The sequence below is a fragment of the Neopsephotus bourkii genome, unplaced genomic scaffold, assembly GCF_033783945.1.
Source record: "Neopsephotus bourkii isolate Nb327-2 ecotype Australia unplaced genomic scaffold, CSIRO-AGI_Nbou_v1 NB_1825, whole genome shotgun sequence".
Classification (NCBI taxonomy): domain Eukaryota; kingdom Metazoa; phylum Chordata; class Aves; order Psittaciformes; family Psittacidae; genus Neopsephotus; species Neopsephotus bourkii.
In genome coordinates, this window is record NW_026902298.1 from 14,030,210 (window position 1) to 14,049,737 (window position 19,528).

At 46.0% G+C, this 19,528-nt stretch overlaps 1 protein-coding gene across 5 annotated transcripts; it reads left to right on the top strand.

The window, feature by feature from the left end:
• Positions 1 to 421: 421 nt before the first annotated feature.
• DACT1 (dishevelled binding antagonist of beta catenin 1) lies at positions 422 to 18,834 on the top strand. Of its 5 annotated transcripts, XM_061343723.1 has the most exons (5): positions 422 to 1,260; positions 1,791 to 1,973; positions 12,646 to 12,778; positions 14,369 to 14,524; positions 16,847 to 18,834. In XM_061343723.1, exons 2-5 carry the CDS (start codon positions 1,941 to 1,943, stop codon positions 18,703 to 18,705), a joined length of 2,181 nt encoding a protein of 726 aa, XP_061199707.1. In that variant the 5' UTR covers positions 422 to 1,260; positions 1,791 to 1,940; the 3' UTR covers positions 18,706 to 18,834. The 5 variants fall into 5 exon arrangements, with proteins under 5 accessions (XP_061199707.1, XP_061199702.1, XP_061199705.1 ...); XM_061343718.1 differs by lacking the exons at positions 422 to 1,260; positions 1,791 to 1,973 and adding an exon at positions 10,002 to 10,430; XM_061343721.1 differs by lacking the exons at positions 422 to 1,260; positions 1,791 to 1,973 and adding an exon at positions 10,002 to 10,430 and having other exon boundaries at positions 16,961 to 18,834.
• The last annotated feature ends 694 nt before the right edge of the window (positions 18,835 to 19,528 follow it).

The following is a 19,528-nucleotide window of genomic DNA, read 5'->3' on the forward strand; positions in this document are numbered from 1 at the left end:
TTAGACCTTGTACAGAAACATGGTTTAACAGCTCCCTGCTTGCAGTTCAATCTCTTTAATGAACATAAGCATAGATCAGAGTGCGGCGGAAGTTGAAAAATTCAGATCCCAATCCAAAACATGAATGTGCCAGCATTTGGGTGTGTAGGTCTGGAGCTGGAGTCTGACTCACTTGCAAACAGGGACACTTGGCAAAACATGGATCAAGGTTCAAATTCCTGTCACTCCTCCAAAACTGAATAAAGATTGAAGAAATTCTGGGAACTCAGTGTTTTGATTCTGGGCCATCTACAAGGGGTGAAGTATGTGCTTAAGTGCTTTGTTGAATAGGAAGAGACTTGAGCATGTGCTTAACGTTATTAAGTGCTTAGCTTTTGTTGAATCAGGGCCGTTGGCTTTTAAAGTCAATACTAACCCCTTAGGCTGCATCTGAAAGGATTTGGAAAAGAAGTGGCATCCAGATACTGCTGGATGTTTGACTGCTCTGCATTCCTGCTTTGCATGCTTGTTCCTCTAAACCTGCCCTCATTGCTATTCCAAATCATCTAAACGACTTGTCCCTGTCTACCAGGTGATTATGAAGCATGGGGAGTTACGGACATTTGACACATACCCTGGCACAACTCCTGGAGAAGTTCAGCTGTCCTGCAGTTTCCATCAGTGATCTTAAGACAGCATGGCAGTACCGGATGTCAAAGCATGATGCTCTTTTGCTGGCTCAACTGAAGAGGCACATTGCAGACCTTCTGATGTCCTCTTTTTGGCAGCTGCTGTGCTGCTCCTCGCAACCAGCTCCTCCTTGCTGTGAGAGCCCCTGAAGTCAGTCTGATTAAAAAGAGAGGGTGATCATGAGATGGCTCCCTGCGGGTTGCAAGGGTTAGGAAGTGATCACAGGAACACAGCTGTCTGATCTGTCACCAACAGCAGGGAACAGAGTTGCTGCAGGCAGTGAACTTTTCAGCCAGCATAAATGCTGCTGGGAAGGGGATGTCCCCGAAAGTCTACAACAAGAGGATGGATATTAACCTCGCCTCCTGAAATCGCATCTTAGTTTCACAAGAGCTGGAAATGGTAAGCAGCGCTTGAGAGAGATGAGACTCTGAAAGAAGTGGGGAAAATAGCAACTTCTCCTGCTTTACAGGTGAAAGATTGTCTGAGACCAGGATGAAAATAGATGGAAACCTTACACACAGATGAAAGGCTTGAAATGAAATACATTATGCATGAGACTAGCAGTTGGAATCTGAGAGCCACTTGGAGGTAATCATCTGAAAAGCGGGAACAGTTCTGGGCAACGATTTCAGCCTATTGCAGATGCACCAAAATGGTTACCAAAAACCAGGTTTCCTTCTAAAGGAAAGACAACTTAAAATCACAGGACTGGAGTAGGACTCTGCAGACAAACCAGCTGCAGCCCTCCCTCCCATGTGTTTTCTCCCAGGTCTGGAGGGACAGGCAGGCTGGCTGCCAAGTCGGTCTTGGGACAGGGCTGGCAGTGCTGTCCTGTGACTAGCAGTACCATATAAAAAAGAGGATTTGATCTGCAATGACGACATCTTTTGAAACTAAATAACTTCCTCAGTGCTGCCTTGTTGTTGTAGGCTACTTTTTTTAAAGAACTGAATTAAATAAATGAATAAATGTTCCTGCCTGCACATCTGATGCTAATACAGGAAATGTTGATGCAAAGATGCAGCATGCCCTGAATCAACAGCTCAGCTGTGAGATTCAGATTAAAGTTTTGGGTCAATAATTTCTGGAAATCAAAATGCCATTCTTTCCTCTTGTAGGTTTGCAGAGGCCTGGGTTAATAGGAAATGTGTTCTATCAGGAAAAAGCCTTCATTAAAGGAGGTCTTCATTAAAGAAGATTAAAAAGTAATATTTCTTCTTAAACCAACATTGATAAGAGGCTCAATACTAAAAAAAAATGATGGGATAATGAAAACAACAGAGATTCAGGTACCACTGCAGGTCAGTTTTCATTTGAATTTAAAGCCAGCTTTTCATGTGTGGCAGTATCTCAGCTCAGGCTTTAGGTTAAGGCTCAGAGACTGACAGCAAGTCTCTCTGGAGCCCTATCTGTTCCAGTTCAGATCCTGCTGTTTATGTGTCGTGGGCTCCATGACTGCACAACTGACCTTCCAAGTTTTATGGGACTCACTGATGCAAAGCGAGGAGCCAGTGACACCTTCCTTCTTCAGGCACGTGCCTTAAGCAGCAACAAGAGGTCTGTGTTTGTTCTCCCTAGCAGAGTGGAAAGTGACTTATTTCAGGCAAAGCGATTTATGTTGCTTTTTTGTTTTGTTTTGTGGTTTTTTTTTAGTGGCTGCTTGACCTGTTGTTGTTATACACTAAGGAGACTCACTCCTGTTAACCTTCTGAGTATGGAAAACCAGCAGGGAGACAATGTGAGGAGATAAAGCTTAACATTTTAGGCTAAATTCTTAAATGCAAAATCAAGTTCTTAGATGCAAACGGGAGGGTGAGATAGTGAGAGCAAAGTGATGCACTGAGGACCAATACAACCACAAGGTCTTTTGAGCATTTTTTTCTTTACATGTGATATCTCCTGGCTTAAAGGGAGAATCAAAAGGAATTGCAGCAGAAGTCATCGACAACAACTGCTTGCTGATGAGGGAAAAAGAAAAGAAAAACAACAAAAGATTAGAAAAAGTCACTTGGAGTAGTCCAGGTTTGACTTCATTTGAACAGCATCTGCGAGCCTGAAGAGGGAATGCAGTCCCCATCGGTCAGCATTAGAACATGATGTATTAGGTGATTTGCTAAAAAAGCTGGTGAAGTTTCTTTATGTTTAACAATGAGGTGGGTAGCTTCAAGCTCTGCTTCTTGTCAGCTGTGAACACCATCAGCAATGCTGGTTTGTTTAAATCCATATTCCCCCTCCCCATGCTGTCCTTATCAGACCCTCTCTTATCCTGAAAACAGAGGTAAAAATGGACCTGATCTGGCCTTTCCACCTTTTCCATTCAATTCTCTCACAAGTCTTCCCTAATCGAGGAGCTCAAAGCAAGCCTGGCATCTCCTTTGCCAGTTTGACACCTGCCACAGGCAGTAGGCATTGCTGGAGCAGCCCACTTGGTGGGCTTGGGGCTCACCAGGCCCCAGAGGTTTGGCACTGCTCCGTCTACTTTGTCAAGCAGAAGAGGGTCTTCCATGGCCCTGAGCAGCACCACACCTTTTAGGGCAGCAATGGGTGATTCAAAGTCATTCCTCTTCCTGATTAAACAGATGAGCTTCTGCCTGCAAAAATGAAATTAATGTCTTTGCATGGCTTAGAGTCTGACAGGAGTGTCTGGAAGAAGTTCTAATGTTGCTTCCTCACAAGCAGCTGTCATTTGCATCCTCTTCCATGGCCTCCTGCATGACTTCTTGTTTTTCAAACAGTCTATCCTTCCTTCCACACTCCCCCTGGATGGAGCCTATTGCTGGAGGGTTTCCTGCTCTTGTCTCTTCATTCCTGTACATCTCTGCCTTGTCAGTGTGCCAGAGCAACTGTTCATACTTAAAAGTGGATCACTGAAATATCTGGGTTAAGAAAAAGGAAAGAAAAGGTTACCTTTTTTTCACTCAAATCAGGATAGCAATCAGTTTTCCAGCCGGTCCCTGCACAGCTGATGGGGTGATGATCTGCATCATCATCATCATCATCATCATGGCTTGACTTCGCGAACGAAGATTTGGGAAGGGCTTTTACCCACGCTTACTACAAGCGTGCTGATGACTAAGAAGGCCAACGTGGGATAGGCAAATCCGGCTACAAAAAGCACAGCAGAAGGTCTCCTTGGGTGGAACAGGTGGGACACGATTCTTCCTGCGTTGTCTTTTCTCCTTGAGACTAGTTCTTCGTGAGCACTCAAAGGAGTCAGTGGCATTATGTATGGTGTGCCTCCAAGTCTCCCGATTGGAGGCCAAGGTGGACCACTGATGGTAGTCAATATGGCCAAGGCTAAGGTATTGTTTCAGGGAGTCCTTATATCTCTTCTTTGGGGCACCTCTCTTGCGGCTACCGGTGGCAAGTTCACCATAAAACACGATCTTGGGGAGGTGGTGATCCTTCATTCTAGAGACGTGCCCTGCCCAGCGCAGCTGCAATTTCAGCAATATGGCCTCGATGCTGGTGACCCCTGCCTGTTCGAGGACAGTGACATTAGACACATAGTCAGTCCAATGGATGTTTAGAATTGTACGGAGGCAGCGCTGATGAAAGCGTTCCAGGAGTCGCAGGTGATGACGGTAGATGACCCATGATTCAGACCCATATAAAAGAGTAGACAATACAATGGCTCTGTAGACACTGACCTTTGTACTTTCTTCAGGTGTTTATTACACCAGACTCTTTTATGGAGTTTTCCAAAGGCTCTATATGCCTTTGCTATTCTGTTGTCTATCTCTTTGTCGATCGTGGCATCCGAGGAAATGATGCTTCCCAGATAGCTGAACTGCTGAACTGTCTTAAGCTCTGACTCGCCGATGGTAATATGGGGATGGCGATAATCTTCTTGCGGTGCAGGTTGGTAGAGGACTACTGTCTTCTTCAAGCTGACTTCCAGCCCAAAAACCTCAGCCGCCTCCGCAAAGCAAGATGTTAAACGCTGCAGAGCTGCTTCTGTGTGGGCAACAAGGGCGGCATCATCAGCAAAGAGCAGTTCACGGACAAGATGGTTTAGGGTCTTAGTGTGGGCCTTCAGTCGCCTTAGATTGAATAGGCTACCATCGGTACGATATCGAATATAAATGCCGTCTTGTTCGTCGAGGTCTGCTGTAGCCCTTTGGAGCATCATGCTGAAGAAGATTGTGAATAAGGTCGGTGCGAGAACGCAACCTTGTTTCACACCACTGGTTATTGGGAAAGGCTCAGAGAGTGCATTGCCATACCTGACTTGGCCTTGCTGATCCTCATGTAACAGAATAATCATTTTGAGGAACTTGGGGGGACAACCTAATCATTCTAAGATCAGCCATAAGCCTTTAAGAGCCAAATGTAGGAAATGCGCAAACTAATAGTCAAAAGCAGGGAAAGGGACTGCGTTGCTGTTATCCCTGGTTCAGTGCATGTTACCCTCTTGCACATCAGACTGGGGGAGTCATTACAGGGACCCCACAGGAAATATCTGTCCCTTCACCTGGCACATGGGCAGTGACACTGAGGGTGATGGAAAGTGGGACTGTGTCTTTTGATGGGAGACCACAGTCAGATGAGAGTAATGGGAAACTGGACCTTGAGGGGCCTAATCAAGTTGTCAGTGGTTTCTAAAGTAGCAATCACATGCAATTGGGTGACATGGTTTAGTGTGAGGTGTCCCTGCCCATGGCAGGGGCATTGAAACTCGATGATCTTAAGGTCCTTTCCAACCCTAACTATTCTATGATTCTATGATTCACTGACAGTTTTTGCCATAACAATACAAACATGGTAATGTTTTGACATGCTGGGATAGTGCTTGCCATCTGAATATTGTGAGGTTTTGTTAAAGATTCTATTCCACGCACAAGGAATTTGGCCTCTGAGTCTTATTGACAGTATGGAAATGTTCCAATGCTATACAAACACAAGGAAATAAATGTAGGCTGAAGAAGTCTGAGAAGAGTAAAATGCATCACAGGTATGCTGCAGTTACCTATCACCAGAGAAATTGGTTTTGTTTGACAAAAGATGGAAACACTGCCAGGATATTTTGTTTCAGTTTAGGTTATTTGCTAAATTGTTTGTGGTTAGTAATGAGCACAAGGTTGACTTGTAATAATAATGTAACCATGGTAATACAGTAACAAAAAACCAATGTCAGTCTGATTTGCTGGTAAGATTTATACCCCATTATATTATCCAATGCAATTAAGAAATGCTTAGAAAATTAACATTAGAATAGATTAAAATAAAGTGGCAGAGGCATAGTGACAGCTGTGGGTCTTAACCATAGTCCCCAAGTGGATCTTTTAGGGTAACATATCACCCTTCCTCCAATGGGCTGTGTTACAATCAGCAAGGAAAGCAATTGCTTTCTTTTTACAAACAGGGAATTGCAACGTTCCTCAATTTCTGCAATTTCCTGCACTCATTTTAGTGTGACTGGTCAGAAGTGAACCCAGGGAAAGTAACAAGTGTTAATCAGTCTAATTTAATCTAAAGTGATTTTAATAATCAGCAGAGTTGGGAGAAGGGAAAACAAATGTACGGATGGGAATATAGGGCTTTGCTCCCTGTGGGAAGGGAATGAATGGTGAGATGGGGGTCAGAAACTCTTGCCCCTTGCATATATATGTTGGATTCCCTTCCCGTTATGCTAACCACTACTTTCTTAGGGCTCTTTTTATATCACCAGTGGCAGTCACCTGCTCTTTCTTGTCTTGTAAGTTCCTTGGGGCAGAGAGCATATCTCTATTCCCTATGAATGAGTAGTGAAGGGAACAGAGTGTTTCTACCACCTAATAATATAATCATCAGAGTTGAGCCACGATAATCATAAAAGATGAGCCATTTCATAGCCGCCTCTGTACCAAACAGAATTACACCTCTCATAACATCCTAGCAACAGAGCTCCTCAATCATTGTCTCTTCTTTTTCCCTGCAGATAACTCCCTGCCTCCTCCCTTCCAATATCTATGTTTGAGTTTAGGATGGGGAATCTGGGATTATTTGTTTTTAGAGAATTTCAGCTGATTACCCCAGTGAAGTAATAGCTTTACAAGGGAGTGTAAGAGCTGTTGCCACAAGCCAGGAGGGGAATGGAAGTGACTTAAACTCAGATGTTTTAGACTCAGATACTTACTTTTTTTTTTCATGTCAGAGTCCTATTACATAGCCCTTGCTAAGAGTTTAGAGATGTTTGGTTTGCTGAGAAAGGGGCCTCCAGAGGTTGTCCAGTCATAGCTAATCTGGGCATTGGGGCCTCCCTCTTATCTCACAGACTGGTTTTTCACTGGGATGATGACTGCAGTGTGACTGAGTCTTAGTCTCTTATTCCTTCTGCTTAAAATATGTTTTACTTGAAGATGATACCAAGCAGAAGCACCTTTTCTCCATACTCTCACCTTACTGTCCTATTCTGGTTCTTTCATCTGTATTCCACCACCTATAGCCCTACTTTTTCTCTTATAGATTCTTTATTTTGTTCTTTTCTGAGCAGTGTCTTCCTGAGTAAATTAGAGAGACTGATTTTCTGATCATTCTCTTTGGTCTTTCTGCTGCCTTCAAACCCTGCTTTTCTGAGCCCTCTCTCCCTTGTCCCCATGACCTACACTGTGCTGAGCTGCATCCGGGTTCTGGAATAGTCTTCTGCAGCCCTCCCCTCACTCATGATGTCTTTGATCACATCGTGTTTTCCTTCTGTTATTCACATAATTTGACTTCTCTTGCTGGCTGCTCACTTGCACATCTTCTCCCGTGCTGTCCAGCCTCCTCATTCCTACTGCTTCTTTGCACATTGTTACTCCTTCATCTATGGGATTAAACCTGAGTTCCTTCAGACGCCCCTTCCCTTCCTCTCTGCTGATCCTAGGTGCACACTGAGTCTGTTTCAGCCGAAGCTGCATTCTTCTCTCCATGTGAGGTAGGCAGTTGACTGTTTTGGCAGTTCTTGTGTTTCTTTTCCTTCCTGGAACCGATGCACTGCGAAGGATGAACACAGAAATGTCATCAGGGAGTACAGGAGATGAGCAACATCTCCTGGTCTTCAGAGTGGGAGAGGTGACTTGGGAGGGAGGAACTGGACCAAAATCCATCACATGGTAAGTGGCAAAATAAATAAATCTCGACATTAAGGCAGATTTTATTTAGTGCTGTTTTATTTTTGAAGCAACATCTTCATTGCACAGTACACAGCAGCACAGAAACAGTTGAAATAGCTTTGCATAAATATTGCATGAAGCTTTGTGTATAAATGCATACAAGGCACAGAGCTACATGCAAAATCTGGCTAAAAAGGGTGAAGGAAAACATGGGAGCTTTCTGCTTCCATATCTGGGGAGCTTCTAGTACCTGCTTGGGAATTTACCTCCACGTTGCAACACCGCTTTCAGCATAAACATGTTGAGAGGGTGCTGTGTGTCAAGCTCTACACTGGGAAAAAAAGACTTGGAATAGGTTTTTAGGTCAACAGGGTGGCCATAGGTTGTTGGGCAAGAGCTGAATCTATTTTTGAGCCTTTCATAGGCCCAGATACATATAAGTAAGGAGACAGTGGTTCAGTATGGGACTTGGGTTTTATTTCCAGTTTTGCTTAGCAACCTCAGTCATCCTTTGCCTTTGGAGCATCACTTGTCCTTTCAGTGTTTGTCAGTTCCTCCTGTGGCTGCAATTTCATGGTCTTTTGAATCTGGCAGGATGACATTGCTCCCCAAAGAAGTGTCCCTGCCTTCTTGGGCTGCTTATTCCTATGATGCCTCTCTCCCCTCCCTATTTCTGGCACATACATCTGCATCTCCACCCGCAGCTAGAACAGCACAGCAGGCATGGATGTACTGAGCAGCATGGCTCTGCCGAGGACCAGCCATCCATACTGCATGTATTTCAGAGGTGTTACTTTGGACTAGCTGTGCTTGCAGACCTAATGTGGGAGGCTTTAGGTGTGCTCCCTTCTTCTCCTTTTGTTTTATCCCAGATAAATTCAGTTAATTTGTTCTCAAATCCCTCTGCAAAGTGAATCACAGCAGGGTGCGCTGGAATGACCTAGAAACTTGGTTCAAAAAGGCACTCCTAACCCAAACTAAAAATATTAACAGAGTTGTACTGTGCTGACATGGCTGTGTGGTGAACCAGCACTGGGAAGAGATCAAAAGCAAAAAGCCATGGGGCTAGCTTTAGTTGCGACCATCCTCTGGGCTAATGCGTGTGGCCTCATCTACATTTGGGCCAGTATCTGGGAGGGCCTGAGAGCTGGTTATAATCTGCAGGAGGAAAATGGATCTCTTCTTTTTGGAGAGTACTTTACATCGGTTTAGAAGGACTGTGAAATAATGATCTATACCAGGTTCTTGGAACAAGGATCAACACCAACAACAGATAAAAGCAGGTGTAAGGCACACTGTGTCTACTGCACACAGCACAGGAGTGGGGAGACAAATTTCATCCAAGACCTTTCAGGACGACAAACACTTGTAATCTTCTGAGGAATAAACGGAAAATGGGGAAGAGCATTTCATTATGCTCATAATGTCAGTGACGGCTGCTGTATGATGGACTCACATCTTTCCAAAGAAATTCCATATTGTGAAGGGCTCACTCAATGCTTTCTTCTTTCTCTTCCATTCTCCCCCCATCAGAACATCTCTGCAGTTCAGCTTTAGCTCTATTTTGATACTAATATTTTTCTATTTTTCTTTGGCACCTGTGTATCCCCCTGCCCTCTTTTCCAGTTGAAAGCCTAATTGTGGATCCCCTGCTGCAGTTAGTGTACATGCTGTATGAAGTTCGTTTATGGCGTTTTTGACTAGTTGACTCAAACAGGCTTTGAAGCAACATCTTGCTAGTATGTTAATCCTTGTGCCTACACCACGGTCAGCACCCTGGTGCAAGGACTGCCATGTTCTCCTCTGCTTCCACTTTTCCCTGTTTTCTCCTTACACCCTTACCCCTTCATGCCGGGATTTCCCCCCCGCCCCAGATCCATCATTTATGGCCCCGTTTCGGACGTGTCGGGCTGTACAAGCAACACGACACCTCTGCGTGCTGCCGGCGGTCCCTGACTCTGCCGTGCGGGGCTGCTGAGGTTGGGGCTGGAGTTTTTGGAGAGGTCACCGGGTAGCACGCCCCCGTACCGCACCTTCCTGCTCCCGGCCAGGCACGGCGGGGGGACGACGAAGCGCGGAGTGGAAGAAGGAGGAGGGGAAGGAGAGGGAGGAGGAAGGCGACCGCGGGCGTGGAGCCGCCGGCGGGCGGGGAGGGGAGAGAAGGGAGGGGAGGGAAGGCGGGCGCGGGGCGGCGGTGGGCGGGCGCGGCAGCAGCCGGGGAGGGAGCCGGGCGCCCCGCGGCCCATTCGCGACCGGCGGCGGTGGCGGCGGCGGCAGCGCGGCGCTCGGCGGCGCTTGGCCCCCCGCGGGCAGGGCCTGTCAGCGGCGGCCGCCCCCTCCGCTGCGATGAAGGCGAGCCCGGCGGCAGCTGCCGCGGCGGCAGCGGGGCAGGCGGGGGGACCGCGGGAGCCCGATGCGCGCTGGCGGGAGAAGGGCGAAGCGGAGGCGGAGCGGCAGCGCACCCGGGAGCGGCTGGAGGCCACGCTGGCCGGGCTGGGCGAGCTGGAGTACCTGAGGCAGCGGCAGGAGCTGCTGGTGAAGAGCCTCCTGCTGCGGCGTTCGGCGGCCGCGGTGCCCGGGGCGCCGGGCGGGCGCGGGGAGCCGCCGGGCGAGGGGCCGCCGCCGCGCAGCCTGGAGGAGAAGTTCCTGGAGGAGAACATCCTCCTCCTGCGGCGGCAGCTGGTGAGCGGGGGGGCGGCTGCGGGGCGCCGGGGCTGCGGGGCGCAGGGCAGGCGCGCCTCGTCGCGGTGCCTTCCAGGCGGTGTGACCCGCGCGGGGACGGGGCCGCTCCCCGAGGGGTGCGTGCACATGCCGCTGTCACACCGGCACCGCGTCCCCGCCGCCCGCCCGCACTGTGCAGGTGAGGCGGCGGGGAGCAGCCGTTGCCCGGGGTTGAGCCGCCGCGGGCTTGGGCGAAGCTCTGGCAAATGGGTTGTGGCCGGATTTTGCCGACGTTTTGGTTGTGCCTTCGCAGCTCCCCGTCGGTTTCCAGAGCCAGGCCGGCGGCCCAACTTCCATTCAAGGCAAGAGAGGCGCTGCCGTGTCCTTGAATGGAAGTTGGGAGCGAGCTCCTGGGTCGCGGCACCGAGAGCCCCGGGACGGGCAGGATCCGGCCCCTAAAATAAGGGATGCTTTTGTTGAAGGACGCGCTTTGTAGCTGGTGTGGGAAGAGATGGAGAGCGGCATGAAGCGGCAGATCATTTTTCAATGAAAATAGCGTACAGCTGTGCCTGGTGGTCTTTGTGCACGGCTCAGCGTTTGCTTTCACCCAGGGAGAAGTTGGATTGCGTGATTTATTTGCTTGATTTCTCCCCCTCCCCCCCTTTTTTTTCCCCCTCTCCTTTTTTTTTTTTTTTGTTAGCCCCCTCCCCCCCCTTTTTTTTCCCCTCTCCTTTTTTTTTTTTTTTTTTTTTGGTTAGCCTTTTGGTTTAGTTAATTTAGGATTATTTCCTTCTCGAAATTATAAGAATAAATGATTTTTCTGCTGAGAAGGGGCTGGGTGCCGACGAGCTGTAGTGAAGGATATGGGGATCATTACTCAAAAAGATCCAACCCAACCCCCCTAAAACCCGGGGGTTGTGGTAGCACTTTAATTTGTGCACTTGACATTGTAGATTGGAACCAGATGGGGTGCTCTGAGGAGGAGGAGGGGGCACTAGTGGCAGTAGGTGGCGCGGTGAGTTACCGCTGGAACCCATCACCCCAGCCAGCCTGGCTTCCAGCCAGCTCCCCGGTCCCCCCCGAAATGTGGGAGAAGACCTGGGATCGCCCCTTTGGTTCTCCAAGGATGGTGTTAAATGCCGGCACATCTTAAAACAGTGTTGCTAATACTGTTAGCATTTGCTTTCCCTTTGCCCGAGGACTGGCCCACCGCAGGGGAAGGGTTGTCCTGGATTTAATGGGTTTAGAATGAGTCCAGTTATGAGCATCAAAACTCTTTGCAATGAGCATATCACCTCTGGGCACTGATCGAATGATGCACTTATTAAAAAAAAGTGATAAACCTTCCTCCTGCTTCCCCCACCTTCCCCAAACCAGAACAATTAAAGGGTATGAAGCTACATAGATGATGGATAAGCAACATTATAATACGCACAGGGAAACTGATTGTGTTGACCGTGGGTTAATGAGTGCCTTACAGAATCATTTCTTATTGCTTATTTTATGTCACCAAATTACCTTCAGAAATAGTCTTAAAATTCATCTCACAGCAATTTTATGCAATTATAATGGGTGAAGAGGAAGAATTACTCTTCCTTCCTGCTGCACGGCAAAACTAATAAATGAGCTGTGATCCCAGCCCTAGGAATCTTGCAGTCTGTATGGTAGACTCTAAGCTTGTAATGTGCAGCAGAACAAGGCGGTTCCCACAGTACAGGCACTTGTTGGCAGAGCTGTTTCGTCTCATTGTGTGAGCAGATGTGATCTTTGACTAACATCACTGTGATGAAGAACATCCCCTATTACACTGGCAGTGCTGTCCTTTCACCCAAGTAACCCGTTTCACATGCTCAGGTCTGGTTTGGCCGTATCATATGATATAGCTTTGTGGTTACAGCTGTGGTCCTGCAAAGGAGAGCTTTGCCAACACAAGTGTGTTGGTTTTTGTAAATTATGGAGCGTGCTCCTTACGTAGAACTGGCTGGAAAAGACTGCAATGAAGTGCCTGTGTAATTCTTCAGTTAAGTATTTACCCAGAGCTTTTGTCTAGAATTTCAGGGCTTTGTTCTGTTTTGGTTTTCTGTTTTATTTCTTTTTTGTTTGTTGGTGTTGTTTTTTAATAAAAGGATATTGTCAAAGTATTTCCATGATGCTCAGATGGAGAGGGCTGATCACCTTTGGACCCCCTTCATGTCTGCCCCGCTGGTGGAGCTGATGGGTTTTGTCTTGTTTCCAGAACTGCTTGAGGAGGAGGGACGCTGGCCTATTAAATCAGTTACAAGAGCTGGATAAGCAAATAAGTGATCTCCGCCTGGACGTGGAAAAAACGACAGATGAACACCTTGAGACAGACAGTCGTCCAAGTTCAGGTAAGGCAAATGTTCAGGAAAATGGAGCCTCCCTTGGTACTTGGAATTAAACTGTCTGTAGTTTTCAGTACTACAACAGTAAATGTCTGTAGCATGTTCACCTACTAGCAAAACCTACCACTGGAAAGGTTGCTGTTTGTAGACAACGTATTCAGAGGAGCACTTCAAGCTTAATTAGACTTTTAGTGTTTGGGATATGTTTTTTTCAAGGTCACTCACAAATTAATTCAAAAAATTCTAATTGTCCTGTGTATTAGGAAGGAGGCTGCAGGGAAAATGATGAAAGGAAGCACCACCAGCAGGAGGAAGATGTCAAAATTGATCTTACAGCCAGAAAGAAACAGTGAATAACCAATTTGATCCCCCTATATTGAGTTTCATCCCATTGTAATTGCGTTGAAGCCAGTAAATGGTATTTAACTATGGGGAACCTTTCCTAGAGGCATCCAGACTTGTTTTGAAGACAGTAAAAAGTGGAGAATCCACCAACTTGCAATTGTTAAAACCATTGCTAATTTCTAATCTGAATTTGAGTTGTTCCAGCCATGATTTTTACTTTCTCCCAGAAAGTAAGGTCTTTTTTAGTACCCAGCTTTTTCTTCTCTTCAAGGTGCTACACAGTATAATTTCTGACTATTTTTAATGAGCTAAACAGATCAAGTTCATTAAGTCATTTGTTTCAAGGCATTCTTCCAAGCTCTTAAATAGCTTTGTGGCCCCTTTCCAATTTTTTAGCTTTGTTTTAAGCATGCTGGATTCAAGGACTAGGCACATCATTCCAGTGTCTTTCTTACTAGTGTCGTATAGACTGCTGAAGTAATTTCCCTGCTGCTATTCATTAGTCTCTTAATACATCCAACAATCTCATTAGGGTTTTTTTGCCATATCATTAAGCTTGATTGAGCTGCTTTTCCACGCTAAGTCCTTTTCCAGGATTGTTGTTTCTCAGGATGCATCCCCATTCTGTAGGCAAGCCCTGTGTTCCTTACTCCTAAATGTACAATGTACATTTTGATTATGGTATGTCATAATTTTCTTGAGTAGTCCCAGTTTACCAGGAAATTAAATTTTCTGGGCCTACACATTATTTACCATTATTCTTCTTTTGTGTCATCCTAAAATACTGTATTTATCTCCAGAACCTTGAGGAAAATAATGGATAGCATTGGGTGCAACAGTTGGGAAAAATTTTGTAGTCAAGTAGCTGGAGAGTCTGTCTTGGAAGTATAATACACTCTTAAATGAGTAGGCTGTCAATCACAGCCTGGATCCTTTTTGCTAGAATCTGAAAACCCCTACAGAGGTTAAAACCCCAGCCCCTGTAAAGGTTAAAAAAGAGTTCAAAATTGCATATGCTAAGTAAAGTTCTGCTTTTTTACCTTAAAGTGCTTTACTTTTAAACAGAATTCTTCATAGCAATAAGGATATTACTAAATCGTGCGCTATTTTTTGGTGTGGCTGAATGAATACCCATTACTAATTGCAGTAGTGTAAGCCAACAGAAATATGAGCTTGACTGCCTTTCTAAGGACACAAATGATAACTTTGTGTAGACATAACTAATATAAATCCAAACTCTTACTTTTATAGGGTTTTATGAGCTGAGTGATGGAGCTTCTGGATCTCTCTCCAATTCGTCTAACTCTGTCTTCAGTGAGTGTTTATCCAGTTGCCATTCTAGCACTTGCTTTTGCAGCCCTTTGGAGGCAACACTGCATATCTCAGATGGACGCCCTAAATCTGCAGGTATAGTAAAAGCAGGTTGAATACATCGTACTCCAGGAGGTGGCTTTGGCTTTGGAAATACTGCCTCAGGAGAATCTGGGTTGGATTAACCCTTCTTCCTTTCATTCGATGTGTTATGCTCTGAAAAGATTTCAGTGCCTGTCATGTACATGGGTCATGAGGCAGGACCTTTTGCCCTCTACTAGTCCAGCCTTACGTGTGAATATGGCACTAAACATCTGAAAATAACATGAAAATATGACAGCTGCTCTACCCAGTAGAGGGCAGTGGTAGCTATACACATGAACATGTTAGTCAGCTGATTTCTTACAGTTCTCATGCTTTAGAAAAGCATTTCTAGTAAATAGCAATAAAGATAACTCATAGTGTCCCAATTAAAGTGACAAAGTAAGGGGCGGTTTAGGAGGTCAGGGTGCATGTCAATGTTCTTTTAGCAATCACTTTGTCAGTTCTGATGGTCCTCAACCCCCAGATGACCATGCTGAGGGGTGTCCTACATTTATAGAGAATAAACAAATAGACATCATGAGCAGGAAAAAATTTTGTCTCTTTTGTCAAGAGCTATTGACTTTCCTTGGGTACTAGGCTGAAGATACAGGCCTTAATGTGTGGGATTGTTGAATAGGAAGCCCTCCTCTGTCTGTTGTCCAGAAAGGACACTTCAGTAGGACTTTTGTGATCAATCCCTATTGGTTGCAGACATTCAAAAGCCTTAGTTCATTCTGGCTTATAGAGGATGCTTCTAACCATAGTATTTCCAATTTCCATTTTGCTCTTTAAGGTTAACTTATAGTGATTTGTTGTGAATCAAGGGCAAAATAACTCATGTTCTTCTAACTCTGAAGTGAGAAAATGCAGCCTGGGAAACATTCATTCTGAGATGCTGAGAAGTCCTCTAAGTTATCCTTTGAGCAGCTTGAGGTAATCTAATGCTCCCCGTTGTAAGGTGTATGTGATCTTCATTGGCCATACATATAAACATACACAAGGAATTTCAGCTGAGTGCATTGCTATTTTTTTCTGTATACATCACAAATCCCTAAAACTCTCATTATTCTCATATGCTGTCTCACTTTTAGAGATGAAATTTCACAAGCTGGCATGTTGCAAAGAAGTGTCAACATTTTGTCAACATTTCCTGACCCTGACAAACAATTTAGGAAACACGAGAAAGCTGTGTGATGATCTGGAGGAAGTTCATGCTCCTAACCTCCCTGTTCTCCCTCTCCTGCTCACACAGGAACATCACCTCTATCAGCTAATTTCAGAGATGTCTGTGAGACCTCTTTTGAAATAAGTCTTAGATAAGTGATGAGCACTGAGTACTTGAAGATGAATTCCCTGCCTGAAGTTTCTAGCCCAAGGGTAGAAAACAGGACTGACAGTGATCTAGAAGGATCATTTAGATTGTACCCCTACCCAAGAAGACAAGGGCAACATAAACTTAAGAAAATAATAATCTTAGGTCTTGGGTGCTTCAATTGAAGCTCTGCTCCTAAGGTCCTTTACCTCCTGAGTAAGCGCCTCAGCCATTAAATCTGACTCATGCATCTTGAAACGCACTGGATTTCTCTTACAGAATTCTCCTTGCAGAGCTAAGGCTAGGATGTCAGCTGGATTGACCTGCATTCTTTGTACTTGTGAGGAAATATGAGCCTGTTTCTCATTTTTTAACCTTTTATTGCTCAAAAGGAGCACCTGTTATTATTATTAGCCTTATTCTATCTATAAAATCATTCTGATGATAGTAACAATAATACAGTTAGATCTGGATTTTTTCTGACCCACCATATGCTTGACAAAATCTGGAAGTGAAATTTGTCAATAATCTGAAAAAATTCATTGGTCTCTTGTCTATATTTTTTATCTGTGTCCTTGGGTTTAGCAAAATAAATTATAAAATTCATACATACTGAGGCTTGCAGTGAGTTTTGCAGGTGGCTGTGTAACACATAAACATGAGACCCTTACAGACTTATGGGTGACTTAAAAGTAAAATAGGAAGCTCTTAGCAACCTAGGCACAGGTTTGAACCAATGTAAATGTTCATTAGGGTTGTGATTTTTATTTTTTTTTAACCATGTCATCATATTGGAGGAAGTCTTTCATAGACAGAGTTAGAATGAGTCTCAGAAGTATAGCGCTGCTTTTATATTGCTTGAATAGCATCCCTGTTGCAAGTTTTCTCCGTTTGTATAGTGCTGCTATAGTTAAAACATGGCATTGTTTGGGTAGGTGGGACCAACATCCTTGGTGGCAGGTGAAAAACATAGCAGAACTGTCCCTGGCAGGCTCTCTAAACATTTCTAAAATGCCTTTCAGATCTCATAGGCTGGATGGACTATAATAAGGAAGGCCAGAATGAGGACCATCCTGCAGGCTCTGTCTGTCGCTCTTTATCCACACCGCACTCAAATTCCCTCGATGTCGTTGCAGATGTGCATCCAAAGTACCAGTGTGATTTGGTGTCTAAAAACGGGAACGATGTCTACCGGTACCCCAGCCCCCTCCATGCGGTAGCTGTGCAGAGTCCCATGTTTCTTCTGCCCGTGACTGAACACCCCCAGCGAGAAGAGGAGAGGTTTGATTGTGATATTAGTGACATTTGTGCTGGATCTGAAACGGACTCGGGAAAATCCGCCAATGCCTTTCTCTCACAGAGCTCCTGGCCAGTGCCATGCCCTAACACCAGCAAGAGGATAGACAGTTACATCTTAAGCCTGGTTCAGAAAAAGACTCATGCGGTAAGGACTAACAAACCCAGGACAAGTCTCAATGCCGATCCCACCAAAGGGATCTTGAGGCATGGAAGCATGTGCGTCAGGCAGCCTGCGGGGCTGGTGCCTCATGGTAACATCATGAACCTGAAGAGCTCCAAGCAAGCAGGTTTGTCTTCTGGTGGGAGCACTGCTGTGGACCACACTGCACCTTCCCCATTAAAGCAGAGGCCGAAGGAGCTGGCTGGTGAGCAGCTGGAGAGTAGGAAGGCACCTTTGCCGGCATCTTTCCTTCCTGGCACAACAAGTGAACTTCAGAGCAAGCATCTATCACGGTGTGTCAAACCGGCACCTCCAGAGCACAACCGCAACGCAGTGGCCCCAGCGGGGGATGTCCCTAAGGAGAATGGCCAGGTCTTTGCAGCGTCTCCCAAAGAGAGCCCAGGGAAGCCCGTGGTGCTGCAGCCAGAGAATAGGGTCAGCCAGCCTCCCAAAAAAGTCCTGTTGAAGAGCAGCTTGCAGGCACCTCGCTCCTCGTCACCTGCTGTTGAGGAGAGGCCCGCGCTTGATTTCAAAAGCGAGGGCTCTTCCTCCCAGAGCCTGGATGATGGGTTGCTGGTGAATGCCCAGTACATCCCGGCCCAGCAGCAAAGCATGAAGCTTCACAAAGGCACCCGAAATGTTAAGATTTTGAAAAGCTCCACACTGAAACACAGACCCCACCTTGCCAACGGGCTGGAAAATGGTTCTCAGACCTTGCGGGAGAAAACCAAGCCAGTGGGCAAGAAGTGCCGCTTTCCTGAGGAGCTGGATACAAATAAGAAACTGAAAAAGCCCTCCTCGCGGGGAAAGAGGGGCAGTGGCTTGCAGCCAGAGTCAGGTCTACAGAGTCGGCAGGCTGGTCTGCACAGATCTGCCGTCCGATCCCACGGGCATGGCCGAGAGGTTGTGGTGGCCAAGCCTAAACACAAGCGGGCTGACTACCGCCGGTGGAAGTCATCAGCAGAGATTTCCTATGAGGAGGCCCTGCGGAGGGCGAGGAGGAACCGTCGGGATGGTGTGGGGGTCTACTCACAAGTCCCCCTGCCCTACGTCAGCCCATATGCTTACGTGGCCAGCGACTCAGAGTACTCAGCAGAGTGCGAGTCCTTGTTCCACTCCACTGTGGTGGACACGAGTGAGGATGAGCAGAGCAACTACACAACGAACTGCTTTGGAGACAGTGAGTCAAGCCTGAGTGAGGTGGAGTTTGTAGGGGAGAGCACGACCACCAGTGACTCTGATGAGAGCGGGGGCCTCATTTGGTCTCAGTTTGTCCAGACGCTCCCCATCCAAACGGTCACAGCGCCAGAGCTGCATGAAAATGCAGCAAAAGCCTTTGTTAAAATCAAAGCCTCACATAACCTCAAGAAGAAAATCCTCCGCTTTCGGTCGGGCTCCCTGAAGCTCATGACAACTGTCTAGTGAAGGTGACTTGGTGGAATGTATCTGCTTCTCCTTTCCGAAGCAAGGTGCTTTTGTGTACATATTTCCACAGATTTTTCTCTTTTTTTTTTTTATATACAAATATTTAAAACTTAAGGTAAATTATGTCACGTGTCTTCAGAACTTGGGTGGATACTAGTGCCTTTTATGTGGAAATAAAAGACAGTTATACTCATTTAAAAAAGAAAAGAAAGGTAACACTGCCATTTCAGTGGTGAACAACCTCCAGTGCATGGTGTCAGAAGGCTTTGAAATAGGGCTAATGTTCCTGGGAATGGATCTCCCTTGCCTAGATTTTCCTGTTCTGGGTCTTGTACAGGATATCAACAGCTTAAGATCTTAAGTTTTTAGGGGATAAGGGGGAGGGAGTGCAGGTGCTCTTCATGTATTGCTTGTCCCTTTCTGCTGCTCCTGTTGCCACATCTTGAACTTCCTCATGGCTGTCTCGCCTGGTTTCTTCTTGTTGTTTTTTTTTGTTTATTTTATTTTTTTGTTGTTTGTTTGGTTTTTTTTTGTTTCTGATTTGTTCTCTTCTTGAAACTCACCCCCGTGTTCTCCCCCAGCCACCCCCCACCAGGAAAGTGCTCCTGTTCAATTTGTCTTTGAGGTTAAGTCGCCTTCTCTGGAGTACACTCTGCTCCTGTCTCCTGGGAGTCCCACTGTGGATAGTGGTGGTGTTCAGAGTAACTTGTTGGAGCAGCTGAGCAAGGCTTAATAACATTAGTATATTGTGTAAAACTGCTTTTGAAAAAGAAAAAAAAACCCATATGCATGTCATGTGCATGAGTATCAGTAGTTTTAA